This window comes from Tursiops truncatus, chromosome 16 (assembly GCF_011762595.2).
Source record: "Tursiops truncatus isolate mTurTru1 chromosome 16, mTurTru1.mat.Y, whole genome shotgun sequence".
NCBI classification, from domain to species: Eukaryota; Metazoa; Chordata; class Mammalia; order Artiodactyla; family Delphinidae; genus Tursiops; species Tursiops truncatus.
Window position 1 is genome coordinate 32,858,120 of NC_047049.1, and position 21,978 is coordinate 32,880,097.

At 42.9% G+C, this 21,978-nt stretch overlaps 1 protein-coding gene across 5 annotated transcripts in view; it reads right to left on the minus strand.

Annotated features, from left to right (window-relative positions):
* Nucleotides 1-21,978, minus strand: part of PDE6C (phosphodiesterase 6C) — a 64,556-nt gene that overhangs the window by 32,275 nt on the left and 10,303 nt on the right. For all 5 annotated transcript variants that reach the window (XM_033841455.2, XM_033841454.2, XM_033841453.2 and 2 more), the window contains 10 exons: nt 19,578-19,730; nt 19,384-19,473; nt 18,213-18,353; nt 14,918-14,992; nt 13,860-13,924; nt 13,690-13,756; nt 8,008-8,055; nt 3,293-3,442; nt 2,556-2,699; nt 1,274-1,342 (listed from right to left, as the gene is read on the minus strand). In XM_033841455.2, coding sequence (XP_033697346.1) covers nt 1,274-1,342; nt 2,556-2,699; nt 3,293-3,442; nt 8,008-8,055; nt 13,690-13,756; nt 13,860-13,924; nt 14,918-14,992; nt 18,213-18,353; nt 19,384-19,473; nt 19,578-19,730 — 1,002 coding nt within the window. The remainder of the gene's footprint in view (nt 1-1,273; nt 1,343-2,555; nt 2,700-3,292; nt 3,443-8,007; nt 8,056-13,689; nt 13,757-13,859; nt 13,925-14,917; nt 14,993-18,212; nt 18,354-19,383; nt 19,474-19,577; nt 19,731-21,978) is intronic.

Here is a 21,978-nt window from a genome sequence, read left to right on the forward strand (position 1 = left end):
GGGGCCTTGGTAATCCCAGGTTCTTAATTGGGATCCCAGAAGGGCCACGCTCTAGAAATAAGGGCTCTACCCTAGTAGCAAGAGCAAAACTGAAATAGACCACCCCTAACAAAATCTAAAACCAACTCCTTCACCTGCCAGAAAAAACTCTAACCCTTTGAACAGAAAGATAATATCACCCAGAGCCCCTACAAATCCTAACCCACAGTGTCTGGTTTTCAATTTAAAAACTATGAAGTATGCTTTAAAATGATCAAATGACTAAAACCCAAGAGTAAAAATAGACAGTAGAACCAGACACATAGGTGATTCAGGTATCTAGATGGAGAATTCAAAATCACTATGTGAATAAATTTAAGAAGATAGATAAAGTAGATTAAATGATGGAAAGTTTTTTTTGTTTTGTTTTGGTTTTTTTTTGCGGTACGCGGGCCTCTCACTGTTGTGGCCTCTCCCGCTGCGGAGCACAGGCTCCGGACGCGCAGGCTCAGTGGCCATGGCTCACGGGCCCAGCCGCTCCGCAGCATGTGGGATCTTCCCGGGCCGGGGCACGAACCCATGTCCCCTGCATTGGCAGGCAGACTCTCAACCACTGCGCCACCAGGGAAGCCCTAAATGATGGAAAGTTTTAGCACAGAGTTGGAATCTTTAAAAAAAAGAATTAAATATACATCCTAGAACTGAAAAAGATAATCTCTGAAATTAAAAACTTACTGGATGGGTTTAACAGTTGATTGTAGAACATGTGTTTGGGTGGGTTTAAACAGTAGACACAACAAAATACAAGCTTAATGACTAGAAGAGAAGTTATTTCAACTAGATATAATAGGGGTGACCCAATGGCAACAACAGGAAAGAACTGAATTCCTCCAGGATCCAGAAGAGAAGCTAGCAATGGCAGATGCTAATGGTGCCTCCAAGGGTCTATCTACCTTCTACTGTAATTCTGCCGTGTCTTCCAGGGTGGCCATGCTGTAATCCAGAGCTATTAAAATAAACCAGGCCATGCTACCCCTAGAGTCTGTGCCTGCATTCCCTTATGCAGTAATCTAGTTTAACTATGATTCTAAATTACCTTTGTGGATTGTACTGTAGGGGACAAACAGAAAGAAAAGCAAGGACCCAGAAGGTCACTCTGTAGAAGAAATCTCTTTCCTTTTTAGCTTTGGAAGGTGCCAGAGAAGAGGAAACTCAACACTAACTTGAAAAATGAGAACAAGTATCCTACTATATTTTATTTAAAAGGCATTAAGGATAGAAGTAAAACACTTACCAAAATTGTGACAAGTTGGTTTTCTTCACAGTCTTCAATTACATCTATATTTAACTTCTCTTTAAATTTCTAAAATGTAAAAGCAAAAGAGGTGTGAAATTGCTATAAAGTTGATTTCGATCTGATTCCTTTACTCTTAAAATCAGTTAAAATAAACTATGTTGTAATGAGTTCCATGAAAGATGCATTCTGGATACAAAGAAGATCTATAGCACTTGATTATTTAGAATTTTCTCTAAAAATTAATTAATCTCTCTTTTCTCCCCAAAATGTAACAGTAGCTGTCTCAGAAAAAGAGAGAGAGAGGGAGAGGGTGAAGGAGACGTCGGTTGTTTGCATGTAGGCGAGAAAAATGAATGGCTTACATCTGTTTTTCTTTAGTTTATAGCAATTTCCCTTTATTCTCCCCAGACATTTTCATCTTCAACATCTCAAACTCTCAAATCAAATTTCTTTTAAGTCTCAAACCACCCAGCAAAACCAAAACCAAATCCAACCAACCAACCAAGCCAACAAACAAAAACACCCCAGGAAAACTACAACCACACACACTCTGAAAGCTTTTGAAATAAAGGAATAGAGACAGTGGGTGTGTTATATTTTCCCTTCATCTGGTGGTGATTAGAACACTGTTAGCGAATATCTACTTGCTCTCCAATCATCCATGATGCTGATCTTGGTCATGTTTGTACCTTGAAAATTTTAGTGAATTTGATGTGAGGAAAGAATTGAAACGAGCTTGCACAGCTGGGCTTGCTCTCTTGTACTTGTCATCACCATGAGAAGAACATCTATCAGGTAGCTGCTGATCAAGGATGATAGACGCAGAAAGCAAACCAGACACACAGCTTGGAGCCCAGCCCAACCAAGATTAGTTGAAATCTGGTCAACCCACAAACTCATAAGTGAGAAAGAAATGCTTATTGTCATACACCACTGAGAGCTTATGGTTGTTATACAGCATTATACGGCAACAGCTGACATTTCGCTCCCTAGAAATATTTTTTTCCTTGCTAACACTCTTGAATCTAGACCTCACTACTCCAGCTCCTACAGAGCTATTTTTAACAAAGTGCTATTCCAACCAAGCAGCCTGGAAAGTCAGTAAGGCTCTGTGTACTGTGGACCACTCAAGTTCCCCCCAACCCCTCCTTCTTTGTTTCTCCCCTCCTTAGCCCGGGACTAAACCTATTCTCATTTGGCAGACCTCCGGGTAATTAGGCGAATTCCAGAGGCCGTGGTTAGATAGCATCTAATGTCACAGGACGAATTCCTCACTTACCAAAATGGACTTGATTTCATCAGGAGTAGCTTTGGTGTGGTTCATGAGCATTTCCTGGGCTATGTCCTTTCTGTTTACCAGTTTATTCATTTTCTCATAGGTGTCAGTATTTAAAAGAGACCATCCGAGAAATTGTGTGAGAGTCTGAAATAGATAGAATGTGATTCGATTCTCTAAACCTAAAGAAAAAATGATTTGGAGGCAACAGTTTGCATGCTTTCCTATCAATCAATCTCCCTTCCACCATCAACAACCCAGTTCCTTGTTTTAATCTAAGAAAAAAAAAAGAAAAAGTACAATAATCAGAGCCAGACAATAAAACTGGCTAAGCCCTTGCTTTTCAAAGTGCTCCATGCATCGTGAATACTTTATTAGAGGAGAGGAATTACAAAAATCCAGTAGATAAAGCATGACCTGAAAATCAGAGAGGGCTGGAGGTGGCAGCAAGGGTGAGAGGTGATAGAAGGGGAGTAGGGAGAAAGGAGAGACCTTTCCCCAATTCCCTAGTACTGAAAAGAATTTTGATTAAGCCAAAAGTTCACACTTTGGTAGAAAACGGTACAGTTTACGGAAGTCAGGAAACAGAAATGACACAATAACAATATACTGACTGCAACCATGTGTGACTCACGTCTTAATTGCCCTTCAGAAACATCATTCCAGAATAACAAATAATTATGCATCTTCTGTTATTTCATGCATTTCATCTACCTCCATTAGTTTATAATTGCGCTTACCTCAGTGATGTGTTCATCGTACTCATCAAAAGGCTTTCCATCCTTTCTGTTGTAAAATGTAGCTACACCCACGATGTCTTCCTTCTTGTTGACAATAGGCAGGGACAAGACGTTTTTAATGACCCAACCAGTCTCATCTACAGGTCCTTTCTACAAACAAAGACACTAAGGTTATTTTTTTAACTTTTTTTTTTTTAAATAACTATAGGTACACAGGAGGTTGCAGAAGAAATGTACAGAGAAGTCCCATGTACCCTTTACCCAGTCTTCCCCGTGATAACATCTTGTGTCACTATGGTACACTAACAAAACCAGGGAATACATATTGGTACGACCCATGGAGCTTATTCAGATTTCACCAGATTTATATGTATTTGTGCACGTGCGGGGGTAGGCAGGAGTGTTTCTATGCCAACTCATCACATAGGTAGATATGTGCAACCTCCCCTAGAACCAAGATAGAGAACTAATCCATCATCACGGGGCTCCCTTGCCCTACCCCTTTATAGCCACTAGAGCCCTCACTATTCCCCACTTAGGTTATTTTCAGTTTAAAGAAAGAATAATTGCGGGGTGTTAAATGCACAATTCCTATGTTGTATCAGAACACGGCTAGAACTATACAGCCATAAAAGTGCTGTAGTACATTTGAGTGTCCTAGAACCAAGTGTCTGTATTGTGACAACCCTACCCTCTTCTCTTTGACCTCTCCCGCTCCAGCCCTAGGGATGGGAAGCATTTACCTGTGTTACCTCAGTGTCCCTGTTCATTTCTTCTGTCCTCCAAAACCTGTTTAGCTAAATTCTTATATTAAATTATCTCTGTTGAAATACCTAGTGTGGTTTCTGCTTTCCTGACGGACCCATCAAGATCGTTTTTTGTTCTGTGGTGTGATTCCACTTAGTAAACATCTGTCAAGCCCCATGATGTTTCAGGACCTGGGCTAGCTGCTGGGGGTGCAAAGGTGACTAAATCACAGTCCCTAAGCTCAAGATAACAGCCTAGTAGGGAATGCTGACACAGAAGTTCAGCAGTGTTTCTCAAAGTGTTGCCCAAAGATCAAGGGCAACAGATTTTTCTCTTTTTAGCTTGTTTCATAATCTCTGGGCATGCATCTTAAATAGGCTCCCCAGGTAATTCTAAAGTCCTCCGAAGCCTGAGAACCATGGTGTGGCACCTGGACAGCATGCAACAAGGCAAAGGTAGCCAAGCACCCATCAGGCCAGGCTATTCCTTCTTCTGCCTGTCCTCGGCTTATTTAGTCATCCTCAGAGGCTCTGGTTAAGTCTCACCTCTCCCTTGAAGCCTTCTCTAACTTTTTTCACCCATATGGAACTTTTCTTTTTCAGAATTCCAACAGCACTTCTAGACTTGACTGTACAATTTAGCATTTAGATAATTTCCAAATGCTCTGGAACTGTTGATTGTTGTCTCTGAGGCTATTTTCTAATCTTACCAAAGAGCTGTTTCATAAACTGTTCAATTCTACCTAAGTGACAGGACAGTGCTGGGCATATAAGGGATGCTCAATAAACAACTGCTTATTAGTTGAAGAGCTTGCCTTTATACTTAGAATGAAACGCAGAGAAACCAAACCTCAATTCATGCTTCCTAATGGTCAAAGCTTTGGGGGAAAGAAAAAGCAGTGCACTGTGGTTCTCAAAGTCTTCATTTTTGGAAAATACTATGAAATATTTATATACTTATATCCTCACAAGGATGAGAGACAACATCAATAACAGAAAATATTACCTGTGTGCAAGGTAAGCACCTGTGTATTTATTTTTAAAAAGCTTCCAAAATAAGCTTTACTGACTGCCTCTGTTTTTTCAGTACATATTCAGTTGGTACCTGTTCATGTTCATGTCTCTTGCTATTAAGTTAGAGCTTGTTCACAGAAAAGTGATAGAAGGAACTTAAGATTTAAGAGAAATAGGACAAAAACTTAAGACAGAAAATTCTATGTACTTTTTCTTCTGTGAATTGGAATCACTTTGATTCACGTTAATTGAAGAGCCCCTTACTCCACTTCAAGGAACACCCTGAAGACGTCTACTTCCTAATCCCTGGAATCTGTGAACAGGTTACTTTAAATGGGGAAGGCACATTAAACCAGCAGATGGAATTCAGGTTGTTAGTCAGCTGATCTTAAAATAGGGAAATTAGCCTGGATTTTCCAGGTGGACCCAATGTAATTACAAGGATCCTTAAAAGTAGAAAAGAGAGTCGGAATCAAAAATCAGAGAAGGAGATATGACAGCAGAAGCCAAGTCAGGGCGATGTGACTGCTGGCTTTGAAGATGGAAGGGAGCCATGAGACAAGGCAGCTCCAGAAGCTGGAAAAGACAAGGAGACAGGTTCTCCCCGAGATCCTTTAGAAAGGAACACAGTCCTGCCAGCACCTTGAATTTAGCCCAGTGTGACGCATTTTAGACTTCTGACTCCAGAACCGTAAGATAACTCAGCTGTGTTGCTTTAAGCCACTAAGTGGTAATTGTTACAGCAGCAACAGGAAGCTAATATGTATACCCTGCCCCCAAGAAACGCAGTTTGAGAATCATTGCCTTTGCAGGTTTGTTCTGACCACAGTTCACTTTGAATCATTGGTTTTTTCATTAAATTTCTCAGGTGCAAGAGGGACTGGTGAGAATGGAGGTGGGTGCGAGCAGGTGGACAGAATGGGAAGGCCCAGCAGGGTGGAGGTTTGCGGAGGATGGGCACCCTATCCTGAGTCTGCCTTTTGGAATGATCCACAGGGGCAATGCCTATGAGGGAAAACAGGCTGAGAGCCCATCAAGATGCAGTCCTGGGCTTCCCTGGTGGCACAGTGGTTAAGAATCCACCTGCCAATGCAGGGGACACGGGTTCAAGCCCCGGTCCAGGAAGACCCCACATGCCACGGAGCAACTAAGCCTGTGCGCCACAACTACTGAGCCTGTGCTCTAGAGCCTGTGAGCCACAACTACTGAGCCCGCATGCCACAACTACTGAAACCTGCGCTCTAGAGCCCATGAGCCACAACTACTGAAGCCCGCATGCCTAGAGCCTGTGCTCTGCAACAAGAGAAGCCACTGCAATGAGAAGCCCGCGCACCGCAACTGAAGAAAGCCCACACGCAGCAACGAAGACCCAATGCAGCCAAAAATAAATAAATTTATTTTTTGAAAAAAGATGCAGTCCTGACCCCAGGGCTAAGGACAGAAGGAAGGATGGAGAGCTGGGTGGGAGTGTCTTAGACCACAGTGCAGTTCTGAAAGAGTTTGCAGGGCTGAAGGGGATTCCTAGGACCAACAGTGCTGGTCAGAGGAGTCTGGCATCTCCCAGGAACTGGCCTGTGTTAGTATCCCGGCCCACAGGAAGTGCAGCCTCTGCGTGGACAGTGGGTTTCCCAGCCCAGCAGCCATTTGATGGTCATCCTTCCTACAGTCAGAGACCTGAGAAGCATGTTTTCACGGGCACTACACTGATGTTTCCTAGGGAGCTGGCCAATTCCTATAGGCTGGAGGTTTACCCCAGGTGGGTGCCCAGCCTCCTCTGCGCCGTCAGAGCCCTTGTGTGGCTGCTCCCACGGGGGCCACACGAGGACCCCACACACACAGAAAGCACAGGCCCCCAAACCTCTGAGCGCGGCCCGATTCTTCTGGGCCAGCTCCCTGCCCTCCCTGTTCAGACTATGACTGCTTAAGGTTCAGACACCTTAGAGAGTCCTTGTCCCTTTTTCCTGCCTGTGCACTCCTTCCTGGCACCCAGTTGCCATAAACAGAGGGGTCATGGCTGGGCACAGTGTGGTCACAATTAGGCCTTCGGAGGCAAGGAGGAAAGAGCTAGAGCAAACGCCATGTGGTGTCTGCACGCTTCCACGGTGGTGAGCAGAGAGGAGTGCAGAGAGCAGGAGGAAACCTGCCCCGTAACTGGCGAGTGAGCACAGGTTTCCCAGGCCTGGGGGCCCCTGCTGCTGAGGGCGCGCCCCTCACCCCACCCACCCCAGGCCGGCTTCGGCTGTGCCACGTGGGCAGAGATGGGGCTCTGTGGGCGTGTCGGGGTGAGACCGGAAGACGGACGCTAGTGGCCCCCACTGGGAAGGCCATCTCCACTCCCGACTGGGGCTGGGCTCCAACTGGATGTCTGCTAAAACAGGACACAGAACGGCAAGGGCCAGAAGGAGGAAAAGGAGAGGTTGCCGGGCCAATGGTCAGGTGGGGAGGGGGTGGAAGAGGGGACAGGTGGGGAGGGGCATCTCTGGATGTTGGAGGAGGAAAGATAAAACCAAGAGTCTGACAGCAGGAGGGGCTCCCAAGAACCCAACAAGAAGTTCCTTTTCCTGATAACAGCGGCAATAAGCCTCCGGGACGGGCCCGAGAAACCTCCAAAGGGCTGAACCCAGGTGGTAGGATGTATCCAGCTAATCATTCAGGCAGAGACCATTTACTGAGCACCTGTGACGTGCCAGGGCTGGTTTAGGCACTGGGTGGGAGAAGTGGCAGCCCCCCCGCCAAATGCTGGGGTGACAAACACCCTTCTCTCCTCCCCCCTCTTCTCCTTTCCCTGAAGAACGTGCTACTTGGTGGCCACCAGCCCAGCCAGGGTGAGTGGGACATAAGCCTTGCGTGTGCCTCCTGGTCACCCCCGAGCACAAGGCAGGCTCTGGGGATGGAGAGGGTCAGTGCCGCCCCCCTCCCCGCACTGACAGGGGAGGCCTGGCAGAGGGCAGTTACCTGAAATGTGAAGTATTCATCCGCTGGGGCGTTCAGCATGTTGCAGATCTGTTGCAAAGCAAGAGGAGCCATTAAGCCACAGAGCAGAACGAGAAAGAACGCGGGGAGCAAGGGTTTCCTCCCTGGGTCTCCACAGCTCGCAGACAAGTTATTCACCCTAGACCTCAGTGAGGCCACATGTGCTAACAACACGCTGGAGTCGAGGTGGGCTGGGACCTGGGCCCCCTTTACTGGAGTGCTTGCATCTGAGCAAACGTCTCCTGGAGCAACAGAATACAAAGAAACTATAAGGGACTAAAAACAACTGCATGCATGCCCCGCTGGGGCAAATCACGAAGGATAAGACACAAAAAGGCCACAAACCAACTGCCACTCCTGAGGCGCCAGGAGCAAAGCAGGGGACTGCTGTGATCCCTGCACACAGCACGGCCAAGGGGGTGGGCAGACTACTTAAACCGCCCCTCCGGCCCGACCCACCAACCCGCCCCCACCCTCGCCCCTCCCAGGAAGCAAACAAGGGCACCTGTGTCTTGTTGTTGCTCCCTCAAGCTGCGGCGAGTGCCAATGAAGCCTCGCCTGAATTTCTCCTCTGGCCTCTTACCAACTGCTATTGATTAAAGAGTCCAAGGACCTGGGTGGGTAACAAAGTTAGCTTCTCTTCTACTAATTAAGTCACTGGATGACATTTAGCCCCATCTCTGCTCCTTCCTACTCTCTCAGCCTCTAAGGATTCTTCTTCCAAATTCAAAGCAACTAGTTGTTCAGATCAAGGAGAGGAGGAGTCTAAGCAAAAGGGCCTTTCTGCCTGGGCAGGTGTGGCAGCAATGCTGGGAAGGCTCTGTTTTCCTTCTTTTTTTTTTTTTTTCTGATGTGGGATCCGGGTTGGGAGAAAGTGGCTAAGGGGCAGGAGGGAAAAGCCAGACAGCCTTTTAGGTACGCCAAAGTAAATACTCATTACGAGACATCACTTTAAGTACTAAACTCAGGGACTATTGCTCACATCCATAAGGACAAGAAATCATTCCATTTTTGGGTCATTTCGGATTATCTTTACATCAGGTCAAATCAACAAATGGGTCTTTTTTTTTTTTAAGTAACAACCAGTGGATTTAATTTTTTGGGGGGAGATTTTTTTTTTTATTCAAATGGCAAGTCACAAAAATTATAATCATTCTCATCAGTTCACTCAGTCCTGTGTAATTAATTTTTTTTCATCTTGATCTTTTGTTAGCACTTTTATGAATTCATCAGTTTTCCATTAGAGTTCTGAAAATGCTTATTCATTCAGTTCAGCAATATAGTCAGTTACCAGAAACCTGTACTTGTCAGAGTTTTTTCCATGAATTCCTTGAAGATGAAACCATTTTATAGGAATATATTTGCAAAAGCATCAGAGTAAACCCAGAACTGTCTGTAAATGACAAAAGACTTAAAAATGACCACGGTTAAAGATTTGATGAAAGTTCATAATAATGCAATTGACAAGGAAATTTAGTTATTTCTGAGATATGTAAAGCAATAACTAGAATTATGACTTACAACATTATACCAGAACATATAAGATTTTTAGAAATTTCATGTAATGTCTGAAACATTTATATTAATGTCTTAATAAAAGACAATATCTTTCTTTCCACCAAAATTACATTAGATACTTTTTGTTTGTTTGTTTTTGTTTTTCCAGCATCATGATTTAATTAAGGGAGCACATTCATTGCAGAGAATATATTGATGACTGTAAATGTGACTCCTCATTACAGCCTTAAAATATTTGAAACACCAAAGCACAAAGATGTCAATTATATATCCAGACTACAGGTACAAAACAAATACATGCATTTTCCATGCTCCAAAACTGAGTACACACTGTACTGTCACAGGGAAGGGGTTTACCAATGAAGACCTGACAATAAAGTACTCAAGAATGATATACCAAAATAAAATATAAAATAGGAGTTTATAAAAACAAGTTTGACAATAGCAGAGAGGACCCTTTGCATTTCTGAGCAAAAATGCATTTCATTATATGTACTCTCTCCTAAAATGAATAAACTGGTCCCTTGAGAATGCTCTGTTTATTTCTTCTATTATACTACAACATTCTCCATGTGTTGGAAAGAAAAGTATTGTGCAGTATTGTGCAGTATTGTGGGATAAGCATACATGTGGATGGAGCAGCATAACTGCATTGGTTCTTACAACTCACTTCCAGATAAGGAGAAAGTGTTATTCATTAGTATGGCCCAGTCTTAGCCAATATTCAGTTTGGAAAGACACTGGGTTAAGATCAGAATGATCTGAAATTCCAAGTTCTAGAATTGATGATTTTATATGCCACTGTACTAGCCAGGCATCTTTTCTTTCTATTTTAAATTTTTATTGGAGTATAGTTCATCTATAATGTTGTGTTAGTTTCTACTGTACAGCAAACTGAATTGGCCACACATACCCATATATCCACTCTTCTTTACATTCCCCTCCCATACAGGTCATTATAGAGTATTGAGAAGAGCCCCCGGATAAATTAGATACTTTAAATCACAGCATTTTAAAGTTAGAAGGCACTTTAATAATTGTTTAAGCTTTTCTTTTCAAAGATGAGGAAATAGAAGCCCAAAGAGGATAAGTGATTTTGTTCAAATTCATGGGATGAAACGAGAACCGGGATCTCCAGTGAGGGTGCTGGTAGAATCGCCTCTCCTGCTAGGGGCTGGGGAAAGCCCTGATTTGTATCATTAACCAATTCCATATTGTAAATACTCCCACCATGGAGGATTTCAAGTTGTCAACAGTTTAACAACCTGCTTACCAAACTCCCCAAAATCTACCAGTCTGGTGAGTAGGTAAGAGCAGGCCTCTCTATCTAGTGCACTAACTGTGCCGGCCCCTCTGGCCCAAGGGAAGTGCTTTCTGAGAGTGCTTGAGCCAGGTCTACTGTTTTTGTACTACTCTTACAAAGCAAATGGGACCATCTTTCAAAGTTTTTGTCAGTATATACAGTCTAAGCATTTAAGGACTCATTTGTGCTATCCATTCATTTTTATAATCTAATTTGAATAAAGAACATGAACTGATTGGCTAAGCATCCTTCAGGTGTGTGTAAAAGAGACAAAAAGCAGTTTAGTTCTCTTTTCTGATCTTTCCATCAACAGTATCTGTTTTGGTCCAGGCTTTTCCAGCCTTTCGAGAACATCTATAGATGGGTCAAGGTCCTCGAGGCCAAGTATTTCACTCAATATTCAAAAATCCCTGGTGGAAAAAAAAAAAAAATCCCTGGTGGCACAGTAGATAAGAATCCTCCTGTCAATGCAGGGGACACAGGTTTGATCCCTGGTCTGGGAAGATCCCACATGCCGTGGGAGCTTAGTTGCCGTGGAGCAACTAAGCCCGTGTGCCACAGCTACTGAGCCTGCGTTCTGGAGCCCGCAAGCCACAACTATTGAGCCTCAGTGCCACAACTACTGAAGCCCACACACCTAGAGCTCATGCTCCACAACAAGAGAAGCCACCGCAATGAGAAGCCCGGACACCGCAATTAAGAGCAGCCCATGCTCATCACAACTAGAGAAACCCTCACGCAGCAACGAAGACCCAACGCAGCCAAAAATAAATAAATAAATTTATTTTTAAAAATTGCACATCACTTTTATTATCCAGAAAACAGCATATATGGAATCTAAAAAAATGGTACAAATGAACTTATTTACGAAACAGAAATAGAGTCACAGATGTAGAAAACAAACATGGTTACGGGGGAGGGATAAATTGGGAGATTGCGATTGACATATACACTCTACTATATATAAAACAGATAACTAATAAGGACCTACTGTATAGCACAGGGAACTCTGCTCAATACTCTGTAATGACCTATATGGGAAAAGAATCTAAAAAAGAGTGGATATATGTATATGTATAACAGATTCACTTTGCTGTAGTACAGCAGAAACTAACACAACATTGCAAAGCAACTATACTCCAATAAAAAAAATTTTTTTTAAGTGGGGCATAAATTTCTTTATACTGGCTACAGCAGCTTTGGGGTATCAAACTTGATAAAAACCCTAAATAGAGCCTGGTAGATGGGATGCTGGGAAACCGAGGACAGGGGCCAGTGGTCAAGCTATTTGGCTATTTTGGTGAGGCTGAAAAATTGTGGTATCTGTGGATTCAGTTAGGAATGAATTGGAATATTTTGGTCATTACCACCAGGTCAGGAAGGACATTTAAAAATATTTCAATTATAAAAAAAAAGGGGGGGCGGGAATTCCCTGGTGGTCCAGTGGTTAGGACTCCACGCTTTCACTGCCAAGGACCAGGGTTTGATCCCTGGTTGGGGAACTAAGATCCCACAAGCCACGTGGTGTGGCCAAAAAAAAAAAATGTTTTTTCAAAAATTTTCAATTATTTTGGGGCAGTTTTGAAAACATGACATTTGTTAGTATATATTACTGTTTACTCCTAACAGACATAAGATTGCTTCTCCCTTCTTTTTCTTTTCTTCCCCTTTGGCATGTCTCTACACTAAGAGATCATGTCACCTGGTAAGGCCACCTGGTCCTGTAAACCAACTAAGCTCAGAGTTTGGGCATCCTCCTTGAAACCCAGGGTAAATCATCCCCACACAGATAGAATATCTTGCAGTCACAATAGAATTTTCCTTACTCTGTCACCATTCTGAACCCAGAAATGTTCACACTAAGCAGAGGCAGATTTATGACAGTAAAAGAAAAAACACTAGACAACCTAGATTTTGTTTCACTTCTCCTATGACCCTTGGGTGACTCTTTTCGTCACTGTAATTCACATGCCCATATACTAAATAATGAAGATGCATGAACACTAGCAAAACACAATGCCAACACTAAAGAAGAAACAACTATGCAAATAAATGCTTAAAAATTTTTTTTTAGAAACTTGGGTTTGAAGGGGGAAGAAGGAAAAATGCCAACATAAAGAAACATTAAAAGCACTGAACATTCTTGCGGGGAGGAATCTTGATGCGAAAAAAAAAATGACACAGATGGTGGAACAGCCCAACTAGGGAGAGAAATCAGCCATGAGAAGGAAGGAAAGTATGGTCAAGGCCGAATGGGAAAGCTACAGAGACCTGGTCCTCTGGCCCTGAGGCCTATGGGACCTACCGGAGACCTGCTGTTTGTTGTCTTCCCACCCCTGACCTTTCTCAGCCAGACCTGGCCTATTGTCCCTCCATCCCACCCTCCCCTGAGAGACCAGGGCAAAAATCTTCACTTCATCTATCAACTCACTACATTTTGCATTGCAATCAGTGGCAAAGTTCTTTCTTTATATATATTTTCCTTTTTGTCAGTAATTTTCCTTGTTTCAAGAGTCTTGACCAAGGGAACTATACTTAAGATCAAATTAAACCCAGAATGAACCATAGTCATGAACTGCCAAAGGATGTCTGAAATTTGTGTGGCCGCAGAATAAGAGGTTGGGGGATGGATTACTCTTTCTCATGTTAACTAAATATTTTCTTGTAGAGTTTAGGAGTTTCTAGTTCACTTACATTTGACCGCCAAGATTCCTCTCTCCTATGTCCTGTGCCAAACCTCACCCTTACCTGGTGCATTCTTACTTTCATAATTGTTCCCATCTCTTGGCTAATGAAAGTTTCATCCAATGTTATGTAAGATTTGAATTTGTTCAATAACTTACAAATCCATTTTCAGCAACGTATGTTGGCAACCCACTAATGAGAGTCCAGTGGTCCGCAGGAGGTGTCCTTGAAGAAGATTAGAAGAAAGAAAATCATTGCTGTACAGAGAAATGCACTGGATACAAAAATAAAACGGCAACTCCTGCCGCTGCCTCATGGCAATACTCACGGAATGACTCTGATCTCTTCTTTTCCATGTAAAATGTAATCAATGATTTTATAAAACATGACTTCCTAAGAGGAAAGAAAGAGAATATGAGAAAAATCTTACTTCTCAAAGAAGACACTTTTCCTTAATGAACTTATATTTTAAAATTTAAATAACACCTTATTTCCCAACCACATTTCTCTGCATAACATAAATTACCAAACTACTCATGTCCTAATTATAAGCCTGTCGTAAGACTGGAAATATCACTGGCCACTTATCTATACGAACAAGCCTATTGAACTAATATTAGAAAGGTGAATTCAGCCTAACAGCTTCTAGGGGAATCTTGTGTTTTAATTTCTTTCTATTGTCCAGAAATAACCGACTTATCACTCCAGGGGAACGAGTCATGGAATTTCTCAACCACAGTCAATGTTTTCCCTTCCCAGCTGTACAGGGACCAGTGGTCAAGCTTCCAGCACTTGCTTTTCTGAACAGGGTGCCTCGGAAGCAGGATTCGGTGGATACATTGTCAAAGCTGGAAGCAACTTGAAAACTAGTCTTTCTACTTCTTTGGGCAGATGAAGAACCTGAACATTCCATCCCATGCCTTCCCTTTCCTGTGTGCTGGGGATACCGTGGTGGAACAAGCTTCCTAGGAAGCTTGCAGTCAAGGGGGAAAGTAAATCTAACCCAACCCTTCCCTGGAGATCCCAGTCCAGGGTGTCAGAAGAAGGTCCTGGGCTCAGTGTGTTTAAAAAACTGTGCAGGAGGCTCTGATGCATCCCTCCCTATGGAGAAGCACTGATCCACCCAGCCCTGGCTTCACAGAAAACGAAACTGAGAAGTTAAACAATGAGTGAAGGCGAGAGCCACCCAGCTGGTTTGGGGCAGAGCTGGGACTCGAACCTCAACCTCCTTGTCCGGTGCTCTTTCTACTACTCCAAGGCCCCCCAGGAAGTCACAGGACTAGAACCTTCTAGTCCTTCTCGAGCCAGCGCTCTTTCCTTTACGCATGGCCTCCTCTAGTTCTAGCGCCTGGTACAGGTATCATCAACAGAGACGTCTGCACTCACTCTGCCATCTGGTGTCTTTGGACCCTTATAAGGCTCGACTTCTCCAAGCTTGACAGGCCACTCATCGTAGAATTCCTGGAGGCAATTACATTTAAACATTACGAAGCAAACTGTTCCGTGACCTACCATATCTTATACGAAGGTCATTGGTTTGCACGTTTTATGTTAACTTATAATCCTGGAATTTTAAAGCTCTTTTTCAGCAATACCACTTATGAACTTGTGACTGTGAACAAGTCAACCTTTTTAATCTGTAAAATGGGGACAATAATAAAATTTATACTATAGGGTCATTGTGTGGATTAAATGAATAATACAGAGCACCTACCCTGACACATAGCTAAAAGTACTTAATAGATAGCAGCTCTTTTATAGACAATTAAACTAAATCCAGATAGGTTAAGAGGCTTGTCCAAAGTCATGCAGAATGGACGACAGTGTTGCTTGCCTTACCCAACATTCAATTCCCCCTCTTCCTTGCTAACAAAACCTGATTTTATTTAGTTATCAGGTGGTGATTTGTTCAGGGAAGATGGGCCCTGCACAGCTCACGAGTGGTCTATGTAAGGTGGCTGGAATTAGTTTGAGGGCAGGTATGTGGCCTGGATATGGACAGTGAAGGAGAAGTCTTCCAAGGGCCTTCTGATGAAAGGTTTTCTTTAGACGAAGGGCGATGAGAATGATATTTGTAGGAAATGTCTCCCAATTTTGTCATGTCTGTGAACCAGGTCTTGAGCTGCAATAGCCACCTTACCACCACAAGAAGAGACCTCACCAACAATGCTGAAGGGAGCAGAGACTTTACCAGCAAAAAATGAAAAGCACCAGGGACTCTGATGCCTGTATTGAGCTCTGAATTAATCAGCCATAGAACTGCCCTATTTGGGGACTTCTTGTTAAATGAGATAATAACTGTCATATTACTAAAGATGCTTTTAGTTGGGTCTGATGTTACTTGCAGCCAAAAGCATCCTAACTAATACAGTCACCTAGAAACTCCCAGAGCCAGGATCAGAACTCAGCCCTCCTGACACTTGGTCCCATGTTTATCCACTTAGAACAATTACTGTGAAAAGATCATTTCCAATCACATGGAGAGTAATAAATATAGATGATATGGTATTCATTAGTTATGTTGAACTAGGAGAGCTCCAACAGAATTAATGAAGCAAGATGAGAAATGAGCATTATATTGTGTAATATTAAATATTTTTAAATTTCTACTTTAAAATAATTTTAACTTTTCAGAATATAAATCCTCAAACTGGTAATAAAAATACACTTTATTTTTATGCCCTAATATGTGCTGGACACTATATAGATATAGATTTAGACATTTAGCTATAGATAGATAGATATGAATATACAATTTCCAAATAATCTCAAACCCTCACAGCTGATGAGAGAAGTCCTCATTTTACAGATGCATAAACCAAGAATCAAGGAGGTTAAAAGAAGTTGCTGAAAAGAAGCACAAAATCAAAGAACTGACACTACCCAACTTTGAGCCTTACTATATAGCTACCATAATCAAGAGAGTGTGACACCGGTGGAAGAATAGACAAAGAAATCAATGGAACAGAATAGAGAGCCCAGAAATAGACCCACACAAATATTATCAATTGATCTTTGGCAAAGCAGCAAAGGCAATGGAGAAAGAATAGTCTTTTCAACAATTGTACTGGAACAATTGGACATCCACATGCAAAAAAAAAAAAAAAAAGAATCTAGATATAGATCTTATGACTTTCATGAAAAACAACTCACAATGGATCATAGACCTAAATGTAAAATGCAAAATTATAAAACTTCTAGAAGATGACATAGGAGAAAATCTAGGTGAACTTGGGTTTGGTGGGATTTTTTTAGATACAACACCAAAAAATGGAAAAATTAGACTTCATTAAAATTAAAAGCTTCTGCTCTGCAAAAGATACTGTTAAGAGAAAGAAAATATAATACTCTGGGAGAGAATATTTGCAAAACACATATCCAATACAGGATTTGTATTTAAAATACTTAAAAATGAATGATAAGAAAATAACCCAATTAAAAAGTGAGCAAAAGATCTGAACAGTCATCTCCCCAAAGAAGACATACAGATGGGAAATAAGCATTTGAAAAGATGCCCACATCACAGGTCGTCAGGAAATGCAAGTTAAAACAATGAGATACCACTACACACCTATCAGAATGGCCAAAATCTGGAACACTGACAAAACCAAATGCTGGCGAGGATGTGGAGCAACAGGAACTCTCAATTATTGCCAGTGGGCATGCAAAATGGTACAGTCACTTTGGAAGACACTCTGGCTGTTTCTTACAAAGCTAAACATAGTCTTATCATGTGATCCAGCAATAGCCCTTCTTGGTATTTACCCAAAGGAGTTAAAAACTTACGTCCACACAAGAATCTACACACATTAACAGCAGCTTTATCCATAATTGCCAAAATTTGGAAGCAACCAAGATGTCTTGCAGTAGCTGAATGATTAAGCAAACTATGGTGTATCCAGACAAGGGAATATTATTCAGCATTAAAAAGAAATGAGCTATTAAGCCATGAAAAGACATGGAGGAAACACAAATGCATGTTGCTAAGGGAGATAATTTAATCTGAAAAACCTACATGCTGTATGATTCCAACTATACGGCGTTACAGAGAAGGCAAAACTACAGAGGGAGTACAAACATCAGTAGTTGCCAGGGGGCTGGGGAGAGGAAGGGCTCCATAGGCGGAGCACAGAGGGTTTTTAGGGGGGGAAACTATGCTGTGTGATACTGTAATGGCAGATATATGACACTATGTATTTGTCAAAATGCATAGAACAGTATAACACAGAGAGCTGAATGTAAACTGTGGACTTTAGTTAATAATGACACATCAATATCGATTCAACAACTGTAACAGATGTACCGCATCAAGGCAAGATGTTAATAACGGGAAAGGGCGGGGGTAGGGAAGGAAGAGGTCATGTATGGGAACTCTCTGATCTTGCTGCTCATTTTTTCTGTAAATCTAACATTACCCTAAAAGAATAAAGTCTATTAATTAAAAAAAAAAAAGACTTGTTGAAGACATATAGTCAGGAAGTGGAAAAGCCAAGCTTAGATCTTTTTTGCTCCAAAAACGTACATGTTTACCTCTATACCATACTTTCTTGGCACTGGTTCTTACGATCTACCGTGACTAGTAGTTTACATAGCGTATCCATTTTTTTTTAATGGATTGCATTTCATGTGATGTGCATTTTATAGGGGATGTTAGGTGAGACCAAATGTAGGGAACAGTGACCTTCTCCTTGGTCATGTCCAGCAGTCCAATGGAGTATCGTTCACAGTTCAGGTATGTTCTAACAGTGTAGAGAGCTTTGTGAAACTGTCGCTCAACATCTGTGAGCTCTTCAAATACTTTGTTGGCTGACCACATGAGGATCTGAAAGTGAGTATTAAACAGAAAACAATCAGAACAAAATACAGTACGAAGAGGAGCATCAGTCAGAAGAAAGCAGGAGGTGCATCAGATAAAATGAATTGCATTGCAAACAACGCAATTCCATTTCGGCACATGTACATGTCCAACAGATTACTCAGATTTTCTGAGTGGGATGATGAGTAGACCTTTTGCAAGGATGTGGGTTTATGAAAGGGGAGAAGCCATGATTGGTCCCCATGTCCAAATGTTTTGGCTCAAAGGGCAAGTGATCTAACAATAAATGCAGAGACAGTTCCTGGGCAGAGGGTCCAGTATTGGTGGCCCACTGGCTCCTGCCGGTCCCTATGGGGAGAAAGCCACATGCCTCCTTCCATGCATCCTAAGCTAGTCAAAGGTCTCCTTACCCGGATAGTGAGCCCAGGACGAGACCTTGGAAGTCCTCCATCCTAACCACCCTCCCACCATTGTACTCATGAAGAAACAGAGGTCCACAGAGCGGTCCAACTCAGGTATCCTGGCTACCAATGTTGTTCTTTATCCCTCTGGCTCAAGGAGGCAACAGAGGAGTGATGTGCTTCTCAAATTAATACCTTTACTATGTATTGGGTTGGCCAAAAAGTTCGTTCGGGTTTTTCCGTAAGATTTTACAGAAAAACCCAAACGAATTTTTTGGCCAACCCAATACCAGGAATACATAGTTCTGCTAAAAGCTTTATGTGAACTAATTCATTCAATGACCATTTAATAGTCACAACAACCATGTGGGGTAAGTACTACAATTACCACTGCTATCTCATAGAGGAAGAAACCACAGCCACCCAGGATACGGACCGAAGAAAGCAAGCCAGCTGTACCTACAGATAGAGGGACAGGAAGATGGGGTGGGGGGAGGGGACATAAGAGGACACTGAGGATAGACGTTTGGGGATCTTATCCATGTGGTGTGGATAGGAAGGGTCTGGGCTTGTTGCCTCTGGGTTGCTTTGTCAGACAGGTCAGCATGGAGTGGTTAATGTCACCTTCTCTTTACCTGACTTCTTCGGGATTCAATACTGTACAAGTAGTTGGTATGATGAAGCTTTAGGATGACAGAAACAAAGCTGAGGTATTTGGAAAAGACCTACAGATGGCAGAGAAAAACAAATTAGGTGTGACATCTTTCTTTCAGTTATACAACAAATAAATTTCCTGCGCCTCCTATGGGATGCCCAGGGTTAGCGTTACCTCTTCATCCCGTTTGGAAAATTCAGATGCATCTACTTTGTTAACTGCCATAACCACAGCAAGAACCTCCTTGCCCGTCACGATGGGGGTTGCCAGCAGGTTCCTGGTGACATACCCGGTTTGTCTGTCCATGAAGTCAGAAAAATGGCTGTTCTGCAAGATACATTCACACATTTGCCAAAGCAGCATAGGACCATGAGTGTAGATGTAGGAATGGCAACAGATCGTCCTCTCTAGTCCAAGTCCTACCAACAGATAACCAGGGCCGCTGCACAGTGGTGCCGAGCAAACAGTCCCCACCCACCTCCCACCCTCAATTAGAGAGAATGAGTGGAGCACAGAATGAAACTGCCCGTTTCCGAATGAGCATTTCCCGCCTGAACTATGGTCTATCCCGGTTAGGCTGAGGTTGGGCCAGGAGAAAAGAGGTGATGTTGTGGCCAAATGGAAAGTGAGGTTCTAAGAGGGAGGCGGGGGGAAGATGCAGGATTACAACAGGCAGAAAGTGTGTGTCAGAAGGAGAGCACAGCTGGGATTCCGCAGAGCTCTTCTTTTTAATCACAGCAGTAAAATGTGCACTTGAAACCACTCAACCCATCATAACACAAAGAAAAAATTATTAATCCCCCAAACTCCTCCTCCTTGAGGAAATCCATGTTCCTGCTTAGTACATCTCCTTCTATGCCTTTCTCTCTGCTCAGACAAAGGGTTTACTTTTCTTTTTTTAAATAAAATTTCCTTTTCTAATTTTATACAATCCTTTCGTCACTTAACACTACCTTACGAACTCCCGATGTGTACGATGTGAACCCATCTTCTGGATTCTCGTAGACCGCTCCACAGTGCGGGGGCCCCGGATCTGCTCAGCCAGCCTCTCCTGATTCAGTCCGCTGATAGTTTTCCCCACTGCAAACAATACTGCACTAATCACTCTTGCTTTTATTTTTATGTGATGGACTCCCCGAAGTGGAAATTCCTTTTGCTGGATCAACAGGTATATGCAGTTTTTACTTAACGCTAAGGGCTTTTACAGATGGTTGAAATTCTTACCTCTCCTGGACATTTATGAGAGGACCACCCTCTTGCCAGCACCAGATACTTATCAGTTTCTCAAAGTTCTACCAAGTCAATGTCTCTCATTCATATTTTTTATTTCTTTCCTTGGGGAAAATGAAGTGTATCATCCCAGATACAAACTTCAAGTAGTAGAAGCGAGAGCTGACTCTAATACAAGAACCACGGAAAGGGCAGAGTGATGAGTTTGGAGAGGCACACAAATGGAAGGGCTCGGAGGAAGGTCAAGGACAGCAGTTATCTTATTAGCTGTAATTGAGAGGAATACCCACTCTAGTTGGGTGTAGACTCAGCCTGCTGTGGGTCCTGACTGTCTCCCCTTTGAGTCTTCTTCAATTAGAACTGAACTTTCCACCTGACTTTGAGACTCAGTGGCCAAAATTAATGTGGTGTTCCTTTCACAAGTTGTTCATTTCTGCATGTTGATGGTGCTTCTAAGAGCAGCACAAATCGTGGAGGCTGGCCTCTGTTCAATTTCCCAAAGTAAAAATGTGAGAGTCCACTGGTGTGTGACTTCCAGGCCAGAGTTTCCAGCAGAGAACAAGGGCTGCTTCGTCAACACACACAGCTCTGCTCAGAGCAGTAGACCCGGGCTGTGCCTCAGAATCACCTGCAGACTGATGCAGATTTGCAGACCTCACAGCAGACCTACCAAATCCTAACTGCCTACAGTGGAATCTGTCTTCACCAGGAATCTGAACTTCTGGCGGATGAATCAGTTCTGTGGAGGATCCTTAGAGATGTGAGATGCTAAGGGATTCAGATGCAGCCCTTGACCCCAGATGTCTTCTATACCTTCCCGAAGTGGAACCACAGAAACCAACTACTTATGTAGGAGGCAGCATTGCATAAGGGGTGAAGAAGGTTCTGGAGTCAGACCTCCTTGGCTGAAATCAGGCCCAGATTTACTAGCTGTGAGACCCTGGGCGTGCTACTTCACCTCTGCATCCTCATTTTTTAGCCTGAACATGGGAACAATGAGATCATCTACTGTCTAGAGTCTCTGATGTGAAGAGAATAACATAGTGTGGGCAGAGCACCTAGAAAAGAGTCTGACACATATTAATAGTAGGTGCTCAATTAATACTAGGAAGAGAGACCCGGGACTTTGGGGGCCTCCCTGGGTGAGAAGTCATTCTGATTTTGCGTTACCATTCTGCTTCTACTTCTAGCTTTTCTAACCCATTCCAACCACTGAAGAAATTAGATGCTTTTAGCTGATGTAGGCCTCCTATGCCCAGGAGCATGCTCGCTCCTGAGGGCTGAGTCTCTGCCCCACGCCAACAGAAGCCCTATTTTTTTGCTAACTGCTTTATCTGTGACTTCT